Source organism: Mesoplodon densirostris, chromosome 11, assembly GCF_025265405.1.
Source record: "Mesoplodon densirostris isolate mMesDen1 chromosome 11, mMesDen1 primary haplotype, whole genome shotgun sequence".
Lineage (NCBI taxonomy): Eukaryota > Metazoa > Chordata > Mammalia > Artiodactyla > Ziphiidae > Mesoplodon > Mesoplodon densirostris.
In genome coordinates, this window is record NC_082671.1 from 71870361 (window position 1) to 71894729 (window position 24369).

A 24369-nucleotide genomic window follows, 5' to 3' on the forward strand; every position below is an offset into this window, starting at 1 on the left:
ATCCTGTGACCTACTGTAGGTTGTCTCTGCTCTCTCTCTCCCCAGTCATAGTGGAGCTTTTTAGAGGAAGTATCCATGCTTACTACCTCTGTTCAACACTTCTCAGCCACACTCCTTGCCCTGCACATCGTGCCCCCCATTCTGTCTGACAAAGGCCACCCTCCCTTCTGTGGAGCTCTGAGCTCTTATCTTACTTAACCTCTCCCGGGATTGGACAGTCTTACCCACTTCCTTTTGAAAGCCCTTCCTTCCTGTGACTCTCTGGTTCCCCTAGTCTCTGCCTTGCCCATCTGCATGCTTCTCCCCCGCTACACCTGGTGCTTCTTAAGGTCTCATCCTCTGGACCATGGCCCATCCACTCGAGCAGTTTCGCCATCACTTTCCAGCTGAGGACCGGCTCTGTTAGCTGATTGCTGCCAGCCACTTGCTCCCGGCTGCCATTTCTCCATCCACCCAGTCACCCAAGCCTGGAACCTGGCTCATCTTACACTGTCCCCTTTCCCTCTCACCCCTTTTTCCACGCCAGTCAGCGCGCTCTATAGATTTTATCTCTTTTAACATTTCTGACCTCCTTCCCCCTCTTGTCTCTGTGGCCCTGGCCTTAGTTCAGGCCTCTACAATTTTTCGCCTGTACTATTGCTGTGACCTCTTAACCTTTGCTCTTAATAGAGCCCTCTCTCTGTGCTTCTATCAGAGAGTCGTCTTTCTGGAATGCAAATCTGATCAAACCCCTGATTTGAACTCTTGAAAGGTCTCCTCAATTGCCCCAAAGATAACCCTTAAACCCTCCAGCAGCATACGGTGCCCTTTGTAATTGGCCTGTTGCCTACCTCTCCAACTTGCTGGGTACATGGAACTCCTTACATTTCTCCAGTAGGCCTCTCTGCTTGAAGCCACCATGCCTGTTCCATCTGCCCTGCAATAGCTGGCAAGCCTCTAGTCTTTTGTTAAAGACACGACTGAAGCATTACTGCCAGCCTGGGAGGATGTCTGGGCTAGCCCTAGTAATACTTTGACTTAGGTGTGGACTGGGCCCATGTTGCCTTTATATTCTCAGAGCTTAGTCAACTACCTAGCACAGGGCTATGTTCTCATATCTTGTATTGATAGTGGTTTTTCATGTCCTATTACATGGGCATCCTTTTTTTTTTCTTTAAACTTTGTAGTCAATCTAGGCTGTGGTGGTGGTGATGAGTCTTATTTTATTAACAACTTTGTCCCTGGTTTAGTGGTTTAAAATGTCAACATGTGGGTCTGTCTTGTACCATCCACATAGTGCTGTGGAAGGTGTTTCATTGCTAAGCTTGGTGGATTATGTAGGTTGTACAAGTTTGGCCTACCCTTTGGCTCATGTTCACGTCTATCAAAATTCGTTGAAGAAGCCAGCCCTTTAGTTTTAAAGTAGGATGTCTGTTTCAGAGTGCTAACTAGAACAGTCTGGTAGGAGAACATTCTGTGGGATTCCAGAAGAGCCTGAGTCTGTCTCTAGAGGTTATGAGTCAGTTTTCTCCTTGCTGTCATAATTGGCCTCATGCAGGAAGTGCACCCTGGAGTATTCTTGAGCTCTGCACGACTGAGTTAGGGCATGTTCCCACACTTGGATCCCAGACCTGAAAGGTTTTCTTGCAAGTGGGATTTTTCACTTCTTGCCAAGCCATTATGATAAGAATAATGTAGTGATGTACAGCATGGTGCCAGGAGTCGGAGTCTCTGGAACTGAACTGCCAGCCTTTTTTCTGACAATCTGTGGGACTTCTTCCCAAAGAGATTCGCCCAATTATTATGTGTTCAACAACCACAAAGAATTTTGAGGGGCAAAAGTCAGCACTATAAGTTGGATATAATTGGGAAAAAAAAAAGGGGGGAACTTGCAGAGGGCTGGAGCTTTCCTTTGTGTTGATCAGGAAGTCTTGACCATAATGGAATGGCCTTGATGGGAACTGAGGAGCCACCCCAAATTATGAGGGTAAATGGGTGGGTGTTTGCATCTTTTGGACATCTGCAGGCACAGGAAACCTAAGGTCTTGTTGCTTTTTTAAAATTATCTGTGTAGGTGCTGGGTACTTTCTAAACCTCAATCTGAGAAGTTTTTGCCCGTTTCTGCTTCATGTTGGACTCGGTGCAGCTCTTCAGCCCCCATGTTGACCGAGGACGTTTCCAAGTTCCCTCTTGTCGCACACGGTTGACCTGCAAAGCAATCAGCAACAGAGTTCTTGTTCTCGGGACAGGGAGGAAGTTAATTAACAGAAGTTACCCCTGTTAGGACAAGATGGTTCACCAGTAAAGGAAGTTCTCGAGCGGAGCCTTTGGTGCCTGCCCTGAGCCAGGTATGGACAGTGGAGCCTTGGGGTCTGCAGGCTGTTAGAATCAGTGCCTCTCTTTTGGAGAACGTGTCTTACTTATTAGCACATGCTGCCCCTCTGGCTTTGGGGCACACAGGTCTGTTCTCTGACACTTACATCCTAAAAGCCACAGCCAGACAGTTCCTTTTCTGCTTTTTCTTTAAACAAGAACTAGAAAAAGATTTCCTCCCTGAGCTGGCTGTGGCTTATGACATACTAGCATTTATTCTGCCAAATAGGGGACTTGGTGGCTTTGTCTGGAGACTTTTATGAGATGATCTCTTTGACGTCTCCTAGGGACCTCCCTCGTCTTTCATCTCTTAAATGCTCTGGTTTGCCTGTAAGTCCTGATTTATGCCTGCCGTCTTGCAGTTAGTATTAACACTGCCCTCTCTCACTTTCAGAAGCACTCCAGTTTGGATGATGAATTATATGGTTACTTTACCTATTTGTCGGATGAAGCCAGGGTTTCTCAAACTTGGCACCATTGACGGTTTGGGGCTGGATATCCATTCACTGTTTTTTTTTTGAGGGGGGGTGGGGGGGGAATTTGTCCCGAGCATTATGGGATGCTTCACAGCATCCGGGCCTCTACGCACTCGATGCCAGCAGCACCCTCCCTCTGCAGTTGTGACAGCCAAAAAGGCCCCTAGACACTGCTACCAAATGTTCCCTAGGGGACAAAATTGTCCCCACTGCAGAAAACCACTGGACTAAGCATTGCAGATTGGTTTTATTCTAAGTGTCAGCTCCCATCAATAGTGCCTTGCCTAACCCTGTGTTGACAAAGGATCTGAGACTCAGTGCCAAGGAATGCTGGGATAGATTAGTGCTGTCTGCCGTGGGCACAGGTTGGGGCATGGCAGCATATTGTATTCTGGATTAGGCCATGGAGGTAGGAGATTGGAAAGTGCCGGGATACTAAGAGGTTGAATACATTACTCTGGCACTGGAGGCGATGGCAATCCAGGTGGAGAGACAGTCATGTTTGTACACAGGGATCTGTGGCCAAAGCTGTATAACAGGACAAGCTGCCACCTACACCTGGTGCCAGCGTGACTGCGGCAGGTGTCGGCTGTCTTGGGAATTCAGAGGAAGGTGTGGCCGCCGAGGCCTAGGGTGGTCGGAATGGCACCGTGGAGGTCGGCTCCTGTGGAAGGGCTGGCAGGTATATGTCAATAAATGGTTGCAGCACAGCCCAGACGTGCCCGGCCCAGTCTTGTTTGTCTTAATCCTCAGCCTCGGGTTTAATGAAAGTTGCAGTGACCTGGTAGGTTCACCCTCCCAACCCTGGCTTTCCCGTTTGGTTAATTTGTTGTCCTGGGCATTACTGGGTCTTCCTACCTTGTGGTTGAACCGTTCCTCAGGATTCTGTAAAGTGCAGAAGGCTGGGAAAATGAGAGCGAGCAGAAGGCAGACGTCCGCCCTGCAGGGACAGGGTACCTAGGGCTGCCCGGGGAATTCAGGAGAAGCAGCACGTGGTCTGTCAGACGCACGGCTGGGTGGGGAAAGGGCGCTTCTGGCTTCCACCCTCAGTGGGAAAGAGTGTGTGTGTTCTCATAGGAGAACTGGCCAGGTGAAGAATTTGAGCTCAGTTATCTCCCCAGGAATAGAAGAAAAAGACCCTCTTCTTTGTTAATTAGTTAGAATGCCAGGTTTGGTTCACTTTCGGTGACTTTATGGTATTTTAATGAGCTCCCAGCATTTCTGGGGGAGTGGCAGCAGGGTTTGCTCTCAGTCCAGACCTAAACTCATCCAAGAACTATTTAACCCTTCGCTCTGCACTAATCCCACCTCTGCTTCTCAGCGGAAGCTGCCCCAGGAGTGGTTGGTCGCCAAGGGCCCGATGAGTGTCCACAGGCCTCTTGGTGCTTGACTAACCTTTTCGGGTAAACGAGGAAGGGCAGAATTTGAGCGTTCTCTTCACATCTGAGGACGATCCTCCTGCATCACAGGTAAAGGGACAGGCCCAGAAACATTAACTAACTTTGCCCAAAGGCCCCCAGAGAGCCAGCCCCAGAAACCCGGTCTCCCGACTCCCGCCCTGGTGCCCATCGTCCAGGGCACCGTTGGTCCTCCTTCGCCCTGGCTGGTGTTTACAGGGATGCTCCCGTCCGGCTGGCTGGTTAGGGCCGGAGGGGCCCTCCTGCCCCTCTCTTGGCCTTCTCCCGGCCCTGCCGCCTGTTGCCCCCGTGAAGCTGTCTACCCTCCAAGGTCTTTCTGAGGAAAAGCTCCGTGTTGGGGAGGTGCTAGGAAGTGCTTCGAGGGTCCAGTAAACCATGCCTTGAGCAGACTCACCGGGACAGGCCGCCAAGGAAGCCGCGATGTGATGATTCCACTTAAGCAGGAATGTGCCGGCCAGGAGGCTCAGGCCCTGCCAGGGAGCCCTGCCAGCCGGCGGCACACAAAGGCCCCGCTGGCGCTGTCTGAGGGAGGCCTGGAGGCAGCAGCTCGCCCCGAGGGCTGCGCTCTGTCACCCCTGCCACACGGTTAGCCCTGCCGGCCGGCCATGCTGGACGCAGCCCCGCTGGGGCCTGCTGGGGGCGGGGGCGGCCTGGGAGGCAGGCAGGTGCACTGCAGCAGGAGAGTGAGGGTCCAGCACCTGGGGGCCCACCTATCTCGGGGGCCGCCTTGACAAATGACACAGCGCTTCTGGAGTAGGTCACCAGAAGGAGTCTGCTGGGTCTCTCTGGGCCTTAGCTTAAGGGAGAAGCTTGCCTTGTGACCAAGAAGTGTGCAGAAAAGAGAGCGCGGGGTCCAGACTAGTCGGCGTCTGGCTCTGTCACGTCCCGACCGACTGGGGTCCACTTTGGGCCTTCATTTTCTCATCTGCCTCTTGGCCGGATAAACGTACTTGGCAGGGTTACTGTCAGGATCAAACAAGGGACCGTGCGTATGGTTCCTGGCCTGTGACAGGTGCCCATTAGAAGGTAGCAGTGGGACCTGGAGACGCAGTGTCTTGACTGAACAGTCCCTGCCTTCCGCAAGACCTGCACATGGCGTATCCCGTCCATCCACACTCCCATTTGCGTGATGAAGGTGACGACCAAATGCTTCCTCAGGTGGCTTCTTAATCTCCTCGGTGAGCATCCTCCCAGAGGCCAGGCTCTGGGTACCAGCACGTACAGGAAGTGGCTGGTTGTAGCTGATTCCCTGCAGTGACCGTGTGATACACAGGTGTGCAGTGGCAGACGCAGCCTCTAGCTTGTCTGATGTGGTCCTTGGGCCTCAGCTGGCAGCACGAGGCCTTGGGGTTGACTGGCCTCGGGGGTCTTCAGGAGAAGGCTGTGCACGCGAGAGACGGTTCCTCCGTGGCGCTGGAGTCGTCCTCTGTTGATGTGCTGGTGGGCCACCAGAGGGGCGTCATGACAGGCAGCCCTTGGCCCCCTACCCCAACACTGAAGCCCGGACAAGGAGGCTGCTTGGTCAGGCCCCCCCAGAAGGAAAGTCGGCCCACGGAATGAGGCTACTTAATTGTGGTCACGCCTGTCAGTCTCATTTCTATATAACGGTCTTTCTAGAAGAGGAATCTGTGGTTAATGGGTCCTTTTCAAGGATTCAGCTTTCGGCTTGCTTTTTTTGGTTTGTTTTTAATCCAACCCAACGGGGCGGCTCTGCTTTGCTCTGGGCTGGCTGAAGTGGGAGAGGAGAAAGAAGTGACCTCTCGGAACCTGAAACTTTGGCGGTGGTCGAGAACTTGGGCCCATGTCTCTGTTACTGTAACCCCCCTCCCCCCAACAAACAAACAAACAACAAAAACTCACCTGCAGGCTTCCCTGGTGGCGCAGTGGTTGAGAGTCCACCTGCCGATGCAGGGGACACGGGTTCGTGCCCCGGTCCGGGAAGATCCCACATGCCGTGGAGCAGCTGGGCCCGTGAGCCATGGCCGCTGAGCCTGCGCGTCCAGAGCCTGTGCTCCGCAACGGGAGAGGCCACAACAGTGAGAGGCCTGCGTACTGCAAAAAAAAAAACAGCTCACCTGCATAGTCTCTAATGGCTGAGCTGCTTTTTGCTTTTAACTTCCCTGGCCTAGTTCCTCTCTCACTACCTGCTGAACGCCGCCTAGCAGCTCGTTTTTCCTGTTTTCTCAAGTTCTGGCCCTGAGACCCCAGGAGAGCATGTCCTGGTATGTCAGGGCTGAACATTGCTGCATTTGGAGAAAAGGGTTGCTTTCTTCCCCTGCCTGACTTCTGGAATTAAGCTATCAGAGGAGAACAAAGTAAATTCCCTAAAACTAAAGAGATAAGAGAGCTGAGAGTCTGCAGGCCTAAAAGTCAGGCTAACGTAAGTGGCTTCTGTAAAATCCCTTTAGTCTTGACCAAGGCTAATGGCCCAGTGTCGACCTTTGTAATAAATTCTGTTCTTCTGGCAAACAGTGCTGACTGGGTCTCGGGGTGCCATTCCAGCTGGGCTTCCTGACTCTTGTCGAAGAGCTGGTCTCTCCAACACGAGCTGGACCGCAAACGCAATAGGGCAGAGCTCTAAGCTGAAAGCCAAGAACAGAAGCCCTGTTCCAGGAGCAAAACCTGGCCCAACAGTTACCAGCCCATCTTTTATTTCATTTGAGTGACCTTCTCAAGGCGACCAGAGCCACTGGCTTCTGCAGGGAGCATCTTCAAGTGCCACTGTGGTTCGTCTCCTAGCATTTGTGTTCCTGGTTCTCCAGGTTTGACCGAACCTGGGAATGGGACATTCGCAAAGCCTGCTGTCCTCCTTGGAGGGCTGTTTGTGGTCCAACTTGGAGCCAAGTTTGTCCTGAGCTTTGCCTGGCGGTGTCCATCTCATTTCCTGCTTGTGTCCCTTTGTTCTTCCTTCCTGTCCTCCCCCGAGAGCCCAGCCCTCTGCAGAGCTGTGACCTGTGGCTTAGTGCTCTCGGTACCAGACTCAGCCAGGGCCTCCTCCTGCCTGTCTTTTCTTTTCCCCGAGGGATTGTTTCAGAGCAGGGCAGAACTGGCCTCGGGGGTTGTCAGGTCCCCCCGGTGTCCTCGTGGCCTTTGCAGTGGGCCGTCTACACTCACACGTGGCTTTTGAATCTCCCTCCATCCTGGAAGGCTCATCCTCGGCAGCAACCCCACGTGAAGTTTTCGCTTCCGGCCCTGCCCGCAGGAAGGTGGATAAACAACGAGCAGTGGTTTGGGCAGGTTTGCCTGTGCGCTGGGAGCCCACCTGTGTGAGCCGCTGGGTGCATTTTGGCCAAGAGAGGGCTTGTCGGGGGGCCTCTCTTGCCCCCGAACAGAATGAAAGAGCAGTCCCTCGGGCTTCTTCCTAATTGTCAGGGGTGCTGGTGGGGGAGGGCTGCCCGATCTCTGTCTCCCGTACCTGGGGTTCAAACCCCGACCCTACCCGGGGGAGCACGTGGGTGGAGGCAGTGGTTGGGGCCAGCTGGCTTCTGGCCTGGAAGCTGCTGATCGAGCGTCTGCTTGGTCCGGGCCCACCCTTGTACCTGGCGAGAACGTTGCTGGTGACCACGCCGTGTGCTTGGGAGCCACTGGCAGCCTTTCCTCCTTGCTGGCTGACTGCGGTGCAGGCAGGCATACAGGCTGCCAGGGCTCCGCGACACGAGGCCGCCGAGGCGTGGCACCAACCCGCAGCCTCTGCTAGCGGGAAGCATTATTTTGCACCTGCTTTTCGTCACCTCTCTGTTTGCTTCCCAAGCGCTTGTAACCCAAGCTCGTGAGTTGGGCTGGCTTTGGAGAAAGTGGCAGATAGCTTACAAGGCTGGTGTGACACCTCGTGAGTGGGGATGGCCCGTTCCACGCAGCACTGAGGCGGGGCTGCCGGTGGCACAGAGGGCCCTGCCCTGTGGGAGCAAAGTGGGGAACTAGGCAGGCGTCTGGAGGCCTGGGTTCTTGGCCCAGCTTACGTGACTTTGACCAAGTCATTGGGTTTCTCGGGACTTGGTGTCCTGACCTTTAGATGCAGGTGACTGGACTGCGTGCTCTCTAGAGCCTTCCCAGCCTCCAGGGTCTGAACTCAAACCCACAGGTCTCTCCACGTTTTACACCTGGCGAAGTGCTTTGCATTTTGGCCCACTGGGACCAAAATGCTGCCCTGGAGTTTGCCCCAGCAGCCCGGGGCTCCCATCCCAGGCGACACGGAGCCGGGGTCCCACAGGGGTCTGCTGTGCAGTTTTCGCAAGACAACCCCCTTGGTGGTGGACAGTCTGAGGCCCACTGGCCACGGGTTGCGCCGTCTCTCACCCCACACAGGCGTGTTGTCCAACCTGTAGCTGCCCTTGCATTCGTTTTTGCTTGGCCCGTATGCATGGCTGTCAGTTCTCGAGAAACCCGGCTGACCTGGAGACAGGTCCCGTGGGCAGGGCCCTCTTCCAGGTGCCCCCAGAGAGCAGCCCCGCGGCAGCTCGGCAGGCGTTATCTTAGCGAGCGCTCTAGTGAGTCAGCCCTGGGCAGCCGCTGTTGGTGAACCGGGCCCGTTCCCTTCCTCCTGTACTTCCTGTCGGGGCTGATGTCACATCGCGGCTGAGCAAGCCTCGTGGCCTTTTATGGACAAGAATCGGCAGCTCCTCTCACAGAGGAAGTGAGCCAGAAGGCCCCTCGCATAAGCCCGTACCTGGGCCGAAATACCTGCGGACAGGGCTCCCCTCCGCCCACCTGCGCCGGGGCCTTCCGAGCTGGCTGGAAACACCTGTCTGTTTGGACATCGGAATCGGCTCCAAAGGCCCTCAGGGCTTTTGGGGTTTAAAATAAAATCAGGGGAGGGAATGGCCTCATCACCGAATATGTAACTTAAAACCTTTCTCGCTGTAGTCGTTCAGGGGAGGCTGTGCAGTGGGGAGAGCTGGGAGGTGCAAAGGGCTGGGGTCATTAAGGACAGTTTCCAAGCGCCTGCACTGTGCCTCGTGCTTCAGGCATCCGCATCATTCGGTCCTTGGAGTGGCCCTGCCCTCTGATTCCCCAGAGGCCAAGGGGCCAGGCATCCCGAGGGGCCGTGCAGAGCGAGGATCGTGCCCCGGGCTCTAGGGCGCGCAGCCACTGGCTTTCTTCTCTCCGCCGCTGCTCCAGACACATGGACCGGTGGTTGTAAAGTGTGCTCGCAGGAACCCCATCTCCACTGCCTAAGCAACTCTGATTTTTATCTCCTGCTCTTCATATTAGGGACTCAGGAAGATTTTTTCCTGAGGAAAGGCTGCTGCTGCTTTTTAAAGAGTTGAAAAGCCCTGAAGAGATTCGTATTCTGATTCTACCCCATCCCTGTCAAGTCAGGACCAGGGCAGGAGGGGTTCAGGGGCCTAAGTCAGGCTAATGTCTTCATTCTGCGGGGAGCCTGTTTCCCAGAACAGGGCTGTCTTTGGTGGGCCCCCCTGGTTCTGGGCTGTTGGGTTCCTGTCTGTCTGTCTGTCTCCTCTGTTGTGGAGGAAGGAAGGGTGTTTTCAAATAAGCCTTCGGTCCACGTGGACCCAAATAAGGACTTGAGCGAACAATGGAGTGGTCTGGACCCTCGAGGGTCCGTGTCCTGAGAGCTGACCACGTGGGGAGTAAGTATTAAGGAGGGTCCCGGCCGGAATGCACCGGGGCTCTGGCAGAGTAAACTGAGCCAGGCGGAGAGCTGGCTGGCTGCTGAGGATTTCCTCCACCCCCTACCCAGAAGAGATGCTTCTGAGCTCAGCAACCGAGCAGAAGTGTGGTGAGACAGGCTTGGGCAGACCAGCGACAGCGCCTGCCTCACCTACCTCCTAAGAGATTACAGACCCAAACCCACTGTAAAAACTGCGAAGACCGACGCTGGGGGCCACAGTGTCATTCATGGTGGGCAGGTGGATTTGGGGGCACCCGCTGGTGGGGGCAGAGTTGAGGAAATCAGAAAGGCCTCCCATCACTTTTCCTCTGTGAAAGCATTTGCCCAAATGAATGTTCTGGCAAAGCAAATTAAGGTTTCTTTAAAGTGTAAAATGCAAGGATTGGAGGGTTTCCTTTTACGCTGTGTTGACAGTGGTCACTTGGCTTCAGGAATTGGAGGTGGAAGGTCAGAGGGGAGGGAGAGCTGGAGATGGTGGGGTGGATGGAGGTTACATGAGGAGTTTGGGTCTGAAATTGGGATTTGAAGTGTGTGCAGGCCTGTGTGTATGTGCATGTTTGTGTGTGTGCATCTCTGTATGCCGTGCACCTGTGTGTGCACCCACAGGCGTGTGTGTCTGTGTGTACATGTGCCTGTGTGCATATACACGTGTCTGTACACACGTCTAAGCACGCCTGTGTCCATGTACATGCACTGTGTGCACACGTGTCCACGTCCCTGCGTGTGCGCGTGGGTCTGTGTGCACACGTGTGCCTGTGTGTGTGTGCCCACACGTGTGTGTTTGGGGCTCTGCTTCCTGTTGTTCAGCAGTTCAGCATCGACTCCTTCTCACACAATTAGAGGAATTCCAGCCATCCCAGGGACCAGGCCTAGGCAGCCCTGGGAAAGCAGTTCTTTCTGGGAGGGATGGGAACGTTTCCTTTTATGGTAGTGGCAGCCGCCCGCCCGTACAGGTACATTCTTGCCACTCTCCCAGCGGGGACAGAACACGCCCGCCGCTGGGCCTCTGCCGAGATGCAGTGGGGGAGGTGCAGCCCCGTCGTAGCTGTGTTGGTTCCAGACTCATCAAGGTTGGGTGGGTGCTGGAAGCTGCCAGGGCTTCCCCAGCCTTTAGCACCGCTCCTGCTGTGCCTCCCCCACCGCCCCGCCCTCCTGCCTTCCCTGCTGCCTTATGAGACCCAGCTGGGTCTATGAGACTCGGCCAGGTCTATCTCATCCCCTGCTGTGCAGCCTCGCAGGGCCTGGTCCTGTGGGAAAATTGAGAGGGGGCAGCAAGGTCACCCTCTGGGTCTGCTCTGAGCCCTTGCCCAGTGCGGGGCAGGGTGTGGGCTGTGTCTTTGAGTGGCCGGGGTTCCCTCCGCACCCCCCCGCGCTGTTGATATTTCTAGGGGCTGGAGGGAGGGCAGGGGCAGCTGCAGCTTGTGTTGGATGCGTGGTTTCTTTTTACTTCTCCCTGGCCGGACTCCCTCTCTCCCTCCCGAGACAGGAGAAGAGGTGGTCATAAATGCCCACCCGTGCAGGCTTCTGGGATCAGCGCGCTGGAGGCTCCCTTCATGGGGAGGCAGGTGGCCTCGCTGCACGGTGTCTCTACTGATGCTGAACAGCTAACTCCATCTCCCGAGGCCACACACACAGGCAGCCCTGAGTCACCCTCCCGATGCCCTGCAGGTTCCTGGCTGGGCAGTTGAGCCAGTGTGGGTGTCCTTCCAGATCACCGACATCGGTGTCTATCCAGCACTGGCACCGCTGACGGCTCCCAGAACCCTTGTTAGTTCTCAACTAGTTCTCCCGCTGCCCTGACCAAGCCGTCGCCACCCATCACAGCGACTTCATGCTGGGGAAGTGGACAGACAGCAGCCACCTGTGGAGTTCATTCTATTTACAGGGTTCCAGGCTGGGTCCTTTTCATGTTCTTTCTGTTTTTCAAACTAATCCTGCCAGGGAGTTAGTAGCATGTTTACTTTATGGGTAAGGAAACCGAGACTCGGGAATTACAGACCTCGCTGCAGCCCAGGGTTGGTCAGTAGCCTGGTCCTGGATTCAGGCTGATTTGACCTCCAGGAGGTGGGGGTCTCCCAAGCGATGGGATAAAATGAGTTTATATCTTCAGCTGTTGCTTAAAATTGCACACTTGGTCCTGAGCCAGGTCAGCCCTAATATCTTAAAGCGTTTCTGCGAAACTTCGCTTTCAAAGCCTGGCATTGCTGTTCCTCCTGCCTTCCAGGGGAGTGCATTGTTTATATCCATACTTGCTGACCGGTTCACAGAGCTGGGAGAGTTGCTGAAAGTTCCTGACCCCCAGGCCTGGAGACCACAGGGCTCACGGAAACTGGTCAGAAGCTGATTCTGATGAGCTTCTGTTCTTTCCGAGCTGCCTCCAAACTCCCGTTACTGAGAGTTTTCCCCGTGCCAGACCCCACACTGGTGCTTTCATGTGTGTGACTTCCACGTATACCATCATCCCCCGGGGCTCCAGGAAGGCCGTGCTGAGACAGCATCTTAGCCTAGGGCTGTCCCACGGCAAAGCCAGCCTTGACCTCACCGCTCACCCTACGTCTTACCTGTGCCTCTTACCCGGATGGGGACAGTGTTTAAAACACCTGCCGCAGGCCTTGTTTCTAACAGCCTCAACCTCCAGTTAGAAACACGCGGGGTAGGAAAGTAGACTTCCGGGGAGCTTTCCAGAGGTTGGCTTTCTCGGAGGGGGAGCAACAGAACTCTTTTTTTTTTTTTTTTGCGGTACGCCGGCCTCTCACTGTTGTGGCCTCTCCCGTTGCGGAGCACAGGCTCCGGACGCACAGGCTCAGCGGCCATGGCTCACGGGCCCAGCCGCTCCGCGGCATGTGGGATCCTCCCGGACCAGGGCACGAACCCGTGTCCCCTGCATCAGCAGGCGGACTCTCAACCACTGCGCCACCAGGGAAGCCCGCAACAGAACTCTTTCAGTGTCATGGGGCCAGGTGGGCGGCCAGGGCGGGCATTTTGAGCTCCCGGAGGAGGGAGCAGCTGTCCCATGTCGCTGCCACCCAGGAATGTCCCTCCTCCCTGTGACGGTGGCATGGAGGGCCAGCGTTCCAGGCTTCACGCTCCTGGGAAGTGGGCAGGGCGATGGGCGGCTCTTCAGAAGCCAGAGCGGGAGGCTTTTCATGTCTGCTGGAGGTTAACCTGATGTCTCTTTTGTTTCAGACCGAGAGGACCAGTCCATTTTGTGCACGTAAGTGTTTCTGTCCGGGTGGCAGGTCCTGTGTCACCCTGTTCTGTTCTCACTCTTGAAGACCCCTACCAAAACCTAGGTCGCTGAGATCCATTCCCAATTCAAGCCCCTGCCGCTTCCCCAAGGGACAGGCTTCATGCTTGCTCCTCGGTAGTCCTGCAGCATGGATGAGCTTGATTTCATGGCCAGAGATTTAATCTCCTTCCTCAAAGGAGGCGGTGGGGATGAGGGTGGCAGTGCAGAGAGGAAAAGCAAGCGTCTTCTCAACAAGGCAGGGTTGGGAGCTGCTTGGGCCCCCATGACACGTTCACTCTGGTGCTGAACCATGGCTTTCTTTATCTGGGCTTCTCACCTCTGTCCTCTGGACCTAACGAGGAGCTGATAAATTAACCCGTAGCCAAGGAAGTTAATGGTATGAAACATTCCTTCGAGTGAAGTTTCGAGGGAACATGTATAAATGCCTTTGACCCCTGAGTCAACAGCTGCCTAAAACTGACTCCTGAGGCATTTGGAAGCAAAGGCTGCCAAGTGACCAGGGCAGGCAGTGGACAGAAGTTTACTCTGGTCAGGCCTGCGGAGGGCCATGGGAAATGGCCCGAGTGAGTATTTCAGAGCTTAGCATTTGTTTGCCTGTCCCCTTTCCTGCTACTGGGTGTTGGGTCCTTCACTGGCACCCCACAGAATGGGAGACAGTAGAGTTTGTAGTGGGAAAGGGGCAGACGCCGAGGATTTGGCCACCTCTCTCCCCTGAGAACTTCCTTGGCTCTCCCGGCAGGGGCGAGTCTGGAGCTGGCAAGACGGAGAACACCAAGAAAGTCATTCAGTACCTGGCTCACGTGGCATCCTCACACAAGAGCAAGAAGGACCAGGTGAGTGCAGGCCTTCCTCCCCGAGGAAGAGAACTTAATGATTCGTGGTTTGGCTCAAAGTGAGAGTGTTTGGGGGACTGAAGCAGAGGCCAGGCCTACTTTCACTGAGGCTGGGAGTGGGTCTGGTGGTAGCCCGCCCGTTTCTCCCTTGACCTGCTAACTTTGAGTCGCTATGGAAACCGGAGACCGCCCGAGGTTCGCAGCTAACGCTGCGTGGCCCCCGCCTGTGAGGTCGGAAGAGAGATTCCAAAACTTGGCTCTCAAGTTGATGGAGACGTGAAGGACCTCGGGCAGGCCTGCACTGGAACCCCTGCTTCTGTCCCCTGCTGTTGAAGTACCTCTGGGTGGACAGTCCCCAGCGAAGAGAGAACGGGCAGCTGGAAAGACATCTCACTTCCCTTTTTTTCCCCCTCTCCCTCTTGGTGGATTGTGGTCGAACCCAGCAGTGTCCTCGCTAGGTGAGCTGCACGTTTACTGCACGTTCTACACCAGGAATGCGTGTTCTATCCATCGTGTGCCCTTGAATTACGATTTTTTTTTCTAAGCAGCTTTTCACCCCACACCATTGTCACTCTCTGCGTCTAGACCTCTTCTCGTAGGCTCGGCTCACTGACTGTCTTGGGAGGAGGGGCTGGGTTGTGACACACGGTGACCTCGCGTGCACTCTGAAATGACAGCTCCCGCAGAAGGGGGACAGGCCTCACCACCTAGCTGTTCTCAGACGCTCCGGTCAGGCCCCGAGTTCCCACGGGCACACGGCACGGAAGGCCCCCGTGCAGAACCCTGACCGAGGCACAGCAGAGTGGTCATCTGCCCTCCTGGACCCTCACACGCTCAGTGTTCTGGACCAGATGGAGATGGGTGGCTCCTGCCTGCCACCACAGTGCCAGCCCGAAGCAGTGCCGGGAAGGCCGCGCACAAGGCTTCCGCAGAGTGAGGTGCGATCAGTCTGAAGCATGCCCGTGTGGCGCTCGCTCTCCTTCTCTCAGGCACACACACTCTTACACTTCCCGTGAGATCTCAGTGCTACTGGTGTCCCCTCAAGCCGTCAGGGGGGAACTGGGCCATCTGGGCACCCCCCCCCCGCCCGCCTTCCCGGGGCGCCGTGCGCAGCTTGTATAAGTAAGTAGTGGTGTATGTCTCTTTGCATGTGGATCTGGGGTGTGTCCTGCAGAATGTCCTAGAGCACAGTCTGCTGGAATCGAACCAAAAGTAACTTTTCATGTGTCCAACTTCGCAAGGCATTCTGAATCTTTCTCCAAGAGTTATATTTAGAAACGAATGAAGTTTTCTTTTGCTCCCTCTCTCTACCCACCTCCCTCCCCCATTTTCCATTCTTTTTAGGGGACCTATTTTTAAAACAGGGCTGTGAGGTTAGGAGTTCTCTAGCTGTGGTTTTCCATCTCTGGATTTGCAGTAAAATCCATTTCCCAACTATTCATTGAATGCCGAGTATGTGCCTGGATCTCTGGAGGGTGGCCTTGGAGTCCCTGCCCTGCGGGCTGGGAGGCGGTACCACAGTTAGAGAGCAGGCACGGGGACCCGCGCGCCTTCCATCTGGGGCTGCTCCAGCTGCAGGGGGGAAGGCAGGCCCCCAGCACTCAGGACGGCAGGTGAGGGCTGTGACATGTAGAGACACGCTTGTCACGTCCCCTTTCTCAGGTCTCTTTGTGTGGTGGGCACCCTGTCCCCGGCTCCAAGTTCAACTCAAGTGATCGAATAGGCTGCCCCCGGCTTCCCAGGACCGCTCAGGCCCTCAGTTGTAAAGGCCATTGACCAATGTGGTTGATTTCCTTGCCTGAAGCTGTATAGGGATTTCCCACACACAGCTGGGCCACGAGACACTCTTGAACTTGGTTTGCGCCCTTGTGTTCTGGGCCTGTCGCAGCATACCCTGGGGGAGTGCGCTCCCCGCTGTGACCCAGGCGCGCATCCCAAGACCGCCCGTTGGGACACCCCAGACCTTACCTTGTGGGGGAGCGGGCTTTGGCCAGACGGCAGGTTGGCAAAGCAGAGCTTGGTGAAGGGACTTTCCAGATGGGCTTGCAGAGGCTGAACTGTGGCCTTTCATGCTCTTCCTTTTCCTCGCTCTGTTTTCTGGGTACTAGTTAGAGCCCCGGGCAGAAACTCCACCCAGTGAAGCCCTTCAGAAACCGAGTGGGTAATTCCAAACCCCATGAGCATGCACTGCCTACCTTGTCATTTCACAGTATGTAGATTTCATTGAAAGATAAAGGTCTCTTCTGTCCTCAATGAAGAGAAACCCGTAGGTTAGCCGCCACCGTTGTCAGCAGGGAGCTCAGCTTGGGAATCCGAGGTGGTCGCTCCTGGGTTGGCCTGGTGGTCCCACGTTCCACGGTAGCAGCCTGTGTCCCCAACAGTGGCCTTAGCTTTGCATCCAGGCTGGCGGCAGGCTCCGGTAGGGGCCAAGCTCCCATCTGACTGCGGGAACGGGAGTGGCTCGGCCAGCTTGGCAGCCTGGCCTATGCTTTGAGAGGATGTTGTAGTGGGTGGGTGAGCAGAGCTCATCCAGATCTGGCTGCATGGGCTGCCTTGGCCGCCTTCCCAGGCCCGCCTGAGCCCGGGGGATGGAGGCCCAGTGTCCTATGACCGCTGGTGCCAAGCACCCCCGTAGAGCCTGCCTGTGGCTCCACTAACCCTCCTCCACTTAATCTGTGCCGTCCGAAAACAAGACTCCCCAGCCCTGGGAGGAGCCCTGACCGGGGCTGGCTGTGGGAAGACGAGTGTCTGCCGGGGCCCCTTCTGGTCTCTGGTGGGCTCGGCCCGACCCCAGAGCGTCCTCGGTGCTCTGCCGACAGGTCTCGTCTGCGGCAGGTGTGCCTGGGAGCTGTAGTTCACGGCTCTCCCGGGAGCCCCTGCTACTACCCGTTCTCCTCTTCATCACAAATTACAGGCAGCCTTTATTTCCGGAAAGTCCTGGCTTGACTCCAGCCCTGCTGATAAATATAAAACCCTACCTGGCCCTTGCGTGATGTTCTCTCCCTAGAGGGTGCCCAGGTATTAAGGTGAACAACAGCCGTATTTTCCTCAGGCAGTGTTAGTTATTACCCGGCCTGCTGGGAGGATGAAAGGCCTGCCCACCTGACAGGGTAGAGCCCCCAAGTGGGGCCGGGGGTGCAGGGGAGACAGGGCAGTGACTGACAGGTGTGAGGTAGAAGCCTTGAATTCGATGACCTGCTTTGCTGGTTGATGGCTGGATGACCTTGGGCAAATCATTCCCCCTCCCTCAACCTCTGTTTTCTCTTCTCTGAAATGGGGCTACTCTGTCTTTCCTACCCTAAGTATCATGAGGATCCAGGGTTAAGAAGGCATAAATAAGGGGGCATTCTGTCAACCACCAGGTGTCATGAGACCCCAAGTAGGGTTTATTGGTGTTCTTGATAAGTAATTCAGAACCCAGAGTGGACCTTTTTGATCCCACGCTCAGACACCTGACCTGCTGGGAGCAGGTTTCGGGGCGGGGGGAGTGGAGGACAGGGGACCAACAGGGGGAATGCAGAGTTTATTAGGACACGGACGAGACGAGCTGGTGTCTTCTGTGGATCTGGTTCCCTCTCTCCTTGTCCTATGGGGAAAAAAATTTTTTTTGTGGTCTGTCGGGGATTAGAGGCAAGGAAGACAGAGGGAGGCTGGCACACCCGGGAAGGAAACTGTCCAGGGGAAGGAATGGCGCCTTCCTGTCTCTTTCTGGCTCACGTGCTGCTTCGCAACACATCCTCCAAGGTTGATCCAGGCCACTGGGTCAGGTCCCCGGAGCTCGCTGGGTGGGCTGCCTGCTTTCCTTTTCGATCACTGGTGGGTTAGCCCAGGGAAGTAAGTTCAAACCAAGCAGGGTTTCCAGATGCCTGGCGGGAAGGTCACTCTGGAGTGACACGGGGATTGCCAAGGCCGGTGTGGCCAGAGCCCATCCGGAAGCCCCCGTCCCTGCCACGTCGGACGTGTGGACACAGCTCTGCCACCTCCCCTCCGCCTGGCGGGGCAGGTCTGCCAGCCCACGCCGCTGCCTGGCCCTCACTGCCCTTCTGGGTTCCTTTCCAGGGCGAGCTGGAGCGACAGCTTCTGCAGGCCAACCCCATCCTGGAGGCCTTCGGGAATGCCAAGACCGTCAAGAACGACAACTCCTCTCGATTCGTGAGTGCCGGCGCTCACGGGCGCCTTCCCACCGGCTGCTCGCGCCCCAGACGCAGAGAAGGGTGGGACTTGGTGCTTCCCGGCCTGTCGCGTGCAGTAGGCTGGGTCATGCACCTGTATAAGGAGCTTCCTCGGCTCAGGTGGCAAAGCCAGAGAGGCAGTGGGGAGTCCCCGCCAGTCCCCTGCTTGTCCTGCTGTAACCGGCAGCCAGTTAGAACGCAGAGCCAGACCAGGCAGGAGGAACACCTCCAGATAACTTCTTCCCTCCTCCCCTCTTCCGCTCTGTGGCGGAACTTGGGCACCGCTGGAGCTGGGCCCGGCTCAGGCTTAGCCGTGTGGCCCTTCTGAGTCCTGAGCACCCATGTAGTTGGGGTGCGGGCCCCCTAGCCGGGGACACAGGCTCAGTCTCTTGGCTTTCTGCCTCCAGGCTGTACCACTGGAGGTGGGACTGGAGGATGGGGCCTCTGATCTCTTCATCCATCTTTCCTTAGGGCAAATTCATTCGCATCAACTTTGATGTCAATGGCTACATTGTGGGAGCCAACATCGAGACTTGTATCCTTGTGGTTAATTGTAACAAGTGTTCTGGGTCTGTGGGGGAGAGATGTGACCTTGATGGAGAAGAAGCTGCTTCCTGATTCCAGCAGTTTCCCCTTTCCGGGCCTGTTATGACACCTTGTCTGTGCCACCCGGAAGAGGACCAGGATTAAGCTCATTGAGAACTCAGCTCAGAGCTCAGGTTTTTCTTTACGGGCGGGAAAAAGTTCAGCTTAGAATGGGATGGAACTATGGAAGATCATCCAGTGTGGGTCCCAGAGGGTGGAATTGGGTGGACGCTACTTTGTTTCTCCCTGGTGTTATAGCCTGTGCTGGTGAGAGTGTTCTGAGCTCTGTTCTCTCATGAGAAGGGGGCCCTTTAAACAGATAAGGCTCCCAAGTGTGAGGGCTGCTGTTTGCACAGGTTACACTCGTGAAGGGTAGAGCCAAGGTGGTTGGCCTTTGTTTTGTTTTGCCACTTTCTGCTGGTGAAGTTCCGTGGCTTTGGACAGGGCTGGGGGCATGTGGAGGTCTGGCTGCCTCCTCTCCAGCGAGCACGATTCCTTAATGTTTGCAAAGACCTCCTGGAGAAATCTCGTGCCATCCGCCAAGCCAAGGAAGAGCGGACCTTCCACATCTTCTACTACCTGCTGTCTGGGGCTGGGGAGCACCTCAAGAGTGAGTGGTGGGCCCACAGCCTGACACGGGGGCTCCCCTGCTGTCGGGCCACACACCACAGTTAGGAAATGAAACCTCGGCCTTTGGGTGGGCCAGAGGAGCGTGACTTCCGTTCCTGGGCCGGCTGAGGGCTTGGCCTCTGTTTCCGACCACGCCACAGGAAGCCTGGCAGGTCCCTGTGCAGCTGTGGACCTCGGGGGCCCCAGTGCTCTCGGGGGGGCGGCTATGTGCGTGCCCATCTCACACGCTGGGGAGAGTCGGCCTTTCCGGCCACTCCGCGGTTTCTGGGGTATTTCAGGGTGCTCCCCGGTCTCCCACACCTTTGAGGTCACGGTGTTGACTGGAGCCTCTGGTTCCAGCACCTCCTGACCTTCACGAAACCTTGCCCTCTGCCCCCCACAGCTGATCTCCTGCTGGAGCCATACAACAAATACCGCTTCCTGTCCAACGGGCACGTCACCATCCCCGGGCAGCAGGACAAGGACATGTTCCACGAGACCATGGAGGCCATGCGGATCATGGGCATCCCAGAGGAGGAGCAGATGGGTGAGGGCCGGTCCTCCTGGGGGAGCCTGGGGAGCACTTCGTGCTGGCGCTGGCCCTTAGGGAGTCTGTAATGGCCGGGAGGAAGGCCTTGAGTGTGTGGTAGGCGGTCCCTCAGATTTGAGGCTCAGGATTATTTCTTCCCGGTCGTATTGCCTTGCGACACAGGGGAACAAAGGACAGGCTACTAACTGCCCAGGGTCTGGGTCCACTCCTCGTGTTCTTGCCATTTGCTAAAAGTGGATTAGTCCTGCCTTGTCCAGGGCGAGTGTGGAAGGGGCTTGGCTGGGGTCTCTGTGCTGGTGAAGCTCAGAGTGAATACAGTGTGCAGCTTGCCTGTGTCTTCTCGTTTCTCTAGAGGGAGGGTGAGGAGGGGCTGAGGGCTTTATTTTAGGAAGATTGGGGGATGGAGAGACTGCACCCCATCCTCTAGCGTTGGGGTCAGTCACCTTTGCTCCACAGATAGCATGTGAATGGACGGGCGTGGCTGTGTTCCAATAAAACTTTATAAAAATAGACCACGTGCCCCTGGGTAGAGGTGCATCCTTGGTCCGGACTTGGAGATGTTGGGAATGTTAACAGAGCTTGTATCTAAGCTGAGGTCGGCCAGAGGCCCTGGAGACACGCTTTAGGCCGAGGCCTGGTGCCCCCCACATGGCTCGTCTTGCCTGAGGGCCTCAGCGGGGAGACACCCCACTCAGGGGCTTATTCCACCCCCCGCCTGGTTCTGACCTGCCTTTGATTGCACCTGAAGGCTTGCTGCGGGTCATCTCGGGGGTCCTCCAGCTCGGCAACATCGTCTTCAAGAAGGAGCGTAACACCGACCAGGCATCCATGCCCGACAACACAGGTGACCCTGTGGGCCCCTCACCTGAAGTAGAGGGGCAGGTGCCTGGGCTTGCGCTGACTTAGGAGAAAGAGTCTTGGAGAAATTCCAGACGCTCCTGTCTTTTTTGTTGCGTGTGTGTTCGTGGCTGCCCGTCACTCTGTATTTTTTGTGAAACACACATGAACGCGACCCTGCTGCTTCTTCACAGAGTAAGCATCAGAATGAGTTAGAAAACCCACGATCTATGGCCCAGCATTTCCCCTCATTTGTTCTGAGACCAGACCGGTTGTCTCTGTAAAACAGTCACTTCTCCTGTCACTTGCCTTGCATGTGAACTCGTGAGGACATGAAACAGTGTCGTCACCCCGGCTCCTTGGTCACTGCTAGTCCCTTGGGTCGTTGCAGGTGACTCGTTTACGTTAGCCTTAACACGCGCGTCTTAGGGGCTCTTAAAAACCTTTAACCCATGCGCGTGTGGATGGCCCTGTTCCGTCCCCTGTGTTGGGCAGCGCTGCCTCGAGTCAGTCCTGTTTGTGGGTAGGACCCTCTTTCACACTCAGGATGTGGCCAGGGGTGTGCGGAGGTACGGATGCCAGGCCCCCGGTTAGGACCCGCGCTGCCGGCCTGAGGGGAGAGCTGGCTGCTCCGTGTGCCGTGGGGGAAGGGCCGGGGCCCGGGCTGGCTGTCCGGTAACGATGGCTCAGTAACCACAACTTTCCCAGGTTGAGCAGAGGGACCCGTGCCCTTGGGTTGAACTCAAGCCTTTTACCCCTTCCCTCCTTACTCTTTGAAAAACATCAGCTGCCCAAAAGGTGTCCCACCTGTTGGGTATCAACGTGACCGACTTCACCAGAGGAATCCTCACCCCTCGCATCAAGGTGGGACGGGACTACGTCCAGAAGGCTCAGACGAAGGAGCAGGTGAGCCCTCTGGCCAGGGTCAGGCCGCCGCAGTGGCCACGTTGAGGCCTGTGCTGCAGCGTCCTCAGGGTTCGGTGCTGTCACCTGGGTCCCTCACTGGGTCCTCACAGCACCGCGGAGAGCAGGTGGTGTTACCCCCACCGAGAGCACAAGGAAGCTGGGCCCAGGGTCCAGGAACATGGCCAAGGCCCCCGCCTAGGGAAGGCCACCCTCGGTGGGAACTCTGGGCTGCCGTGTGCCTTTTCCCTGGAGGCCATGTTGAGCTGACTGGTGGGCGAGGAGGCAGGATCCTGTTCCAGGGTAAAGCGAAGCAAGCCCAGAGTGTTTCTGTAGCACAACTCTCCTGGTGCCAGGGCAGCGGCACCCGCCATTCTTGGAGCCCAGGCCTCAGGGCTGTCTGTCCCCCACGGGCTGTCCTGCCACACGTGGCGAGAGCTGGGCCGGGGTCTGTGCCACTCGCACGTGCCCGCCTCCCAGGACCTGAGTCCCTGCCCGCAGGGCCCCTGTGGGTGGTTTCTAGTTTCTCTCATGGCCCTGGCGCTGGGTGGTTTTGGGCTGCTGCTTCTCCCGTCTCACAAAATTACTTTGAATTCACGTTGATTAGTTCTTTTTCCAAAGGGGGGCCATCCACCGGGCCTCCCACTGGTGGCTGACAGCTGATTCTGGGCAAAGCCCTCCCTCCAAAGCTGTTTTCAGAAGACAGCGGGCATGATTATAACCAACTGTTCATTTCCCTGATAATTAAAGAAGCTTAATTTTTTCATTATGAAAATACTACATGAACACTTAAGATTCAGAAACATCAAAAAAGTCTAGGGCTTCCCTGGTGCGCAGTGGTTGGGAGTCCGCCTGCTGATGCAGGGGACACGGGTTCGTGCTGCGGTCCGGGAGAATCCCACATGCCGTGGAGTGGCTGGGCCTGTGAGCCATGGCCGCTGAGCCTGTGCGTCCGGAGCCTGTGCTCCGCAACGGGAGAAGCCACTGCGGTGAGGGGCTCACGTACCGCAAAAAAAAAAAAAAAAAATCTAGAGAAGGAAAAAAATTGCCCCAGTCCTACCCAGTGACGCTTATTGGGCAGCTTTTTCCTTCCTGCAAGGCCTTTTCCTTTGTTCTTTCTTTTTTAAACGTAGTTGTCACCTTGGCTTTTCGTTACGGAACTTCTTGAACATTTGCACAATAAAGTGGAGAATAGCGCAGGGAGCCCATGTGCCCATCACACAGGCGTCTTCAGGAGTCACTGACTCATGGCCAAGCTTGGTTCCTGGTTCATCTGGTCACCCTGCACCCCTAATTGTGTAACTTGAAGCAAATCTCAGACATCTTGTCATTTCTTCTGTAGATACTTCAGTTCGTCTCCATTTATTTTAAAAAGGTCTTTGCAGATGTCTAAGTTCACTCTGCCTGTATTGTTGGATATTTAGGTTATTGCAGCTTCCTTCATTATAGATAACACCACAGTGAACGTATTTGTGCATGAAGCTTTTTTTCCATCCTTAGGGCTGTTTCTCTTTGGGGGGAGCGGCCCACAGGTGACATTATTGGGGCAAAGGGAATGAGGACTTAAAGGCTTCCTGTATCTGACTCCCTGCCCCCCCGGGTGTCCCCCCGACCAGGCTGACTTTGCCATTGAGGCCTTGGCCAAGGCCACCTATGAGCGCATGTTCCGCTGGCTGGTCCTGCGCATCAACAAGGCTCTGGACAAGACCAAGAGGCAGGGCGCCTCGTTCATCGGGATCCTGGATATCGCCGGCTTCGAAATCTTCGATGTGAGCTTCTCCCTTTTGCCCCCTCCCGCCTCCTGAGCCTCTGGGCTGCCTTCTCCTGGGGCTGGGATCCTTTCTCCCATAGCCCCACAGCAATGCGAGCTGGCCACCTCCTTGCTTGTGTGGAGACACAAGACACCGGTTGGGTGTATTTTAAGCTTAAACAAGATGCCCTGTGGGGTGAATTGGGAGATTGGGATTGACATATATACACTAATATGTATAAAGTGGATAACTAATAAGAACCTGCTGCATGAAAAAATAAATAAAATAAAATTCAAAACTTCAAAAAAAAAAAAAAGATGCCCTTTGCCAACCAGAAATGCTGGCAAGAATGATACCTTCTGGATGGGGTTCTGGGAGGCCTCACGGACAAGGGCTTTCTGTTGATTTATTGTTTATGTATTCTCAAATATTATTAGCGTTGTGACAAGATATTGTCCCTGCCCATAAAGACTTCAGGCAGGAAAAACTGATAAAGTAGATCAGCAGAGGTTCTTAACCTGGGGTCCATGGCAGATTTCAGAGGAACCACGAACGTGGGTGGAGAAAAAAAATCACCTCTTTATTTTTACTAACTTTTCATTGAAATGATGCAGTTTTTTGAATTGTGGCTTGAGCAGAGTGTGCAGACCTCAGTTGCATTAACAGTGGTTGGATCTGTCACCACTAGATATCAGACATTTTCACGTCACAACAGTCATTGAAGAGATATAACATCATTAACGTTCATCTCTCCTTCAAAATTCTGGAAGTTATTAAGCCCATGGCTTGTGCTTTTTAATGAAGGAGCACCGTGTATTCCTATGTCACAATATTTTGATAATTACATTTCAACATAACTTCTTTCTTTTAGAATCTATTTTATGCCTTTAAAAACTTTATCCTGATATAAGGGACTTCACCAGGCTGCTGGTGAAGTCCATGGGCCCCAGCAGTGCAGCCCCTGCTGCTGGGTGTGAGGAAGGGAGGCCCACGGGGGGCGG

The 24369-nt window shown here is 55.4% G+C and overlaps 1 protein-coding gene across 1 annotated transcript in view; it reads left to right on the plus strand.

Moving 5' to 3' along the window:
• Positions 1-24369, plus strand: part of MYH9 (myosin heavy chain 9) — a 94114-nt gene that overhangs the window by 38333 nt on the left and 31412 nt on the right. The window contains exons 4-12 of the mRNA XM_060111699.1: positions 13065-13092; positions 13868-13961; positions 18021-18113; positions 18605-18668; positions 19230-19328; positions 19731-19874; positions 20626-20721; positions 21502-21620; positions 23234-23386. Of these exons, the coding sequence (XP_059967682.1) occupies positions 13065-13092; positions 13868-13961; positions 18021-18113; positions 18605-18668; positions 19230-19328; positions 19731-19874; positions 20626-20721; positions 21502-21620; positions 23234-23386 (890 nt within the window). The remainder of the gene's footprint in view (positions 1-13064; positions 13093-13867; positions 13962-18020; positions 18114-18604; positions 18669-19229; positions 19329-19730; positions 19875-20625; positions 20722-21501; positions 21621-23233; positions 23387-24369) is intronic.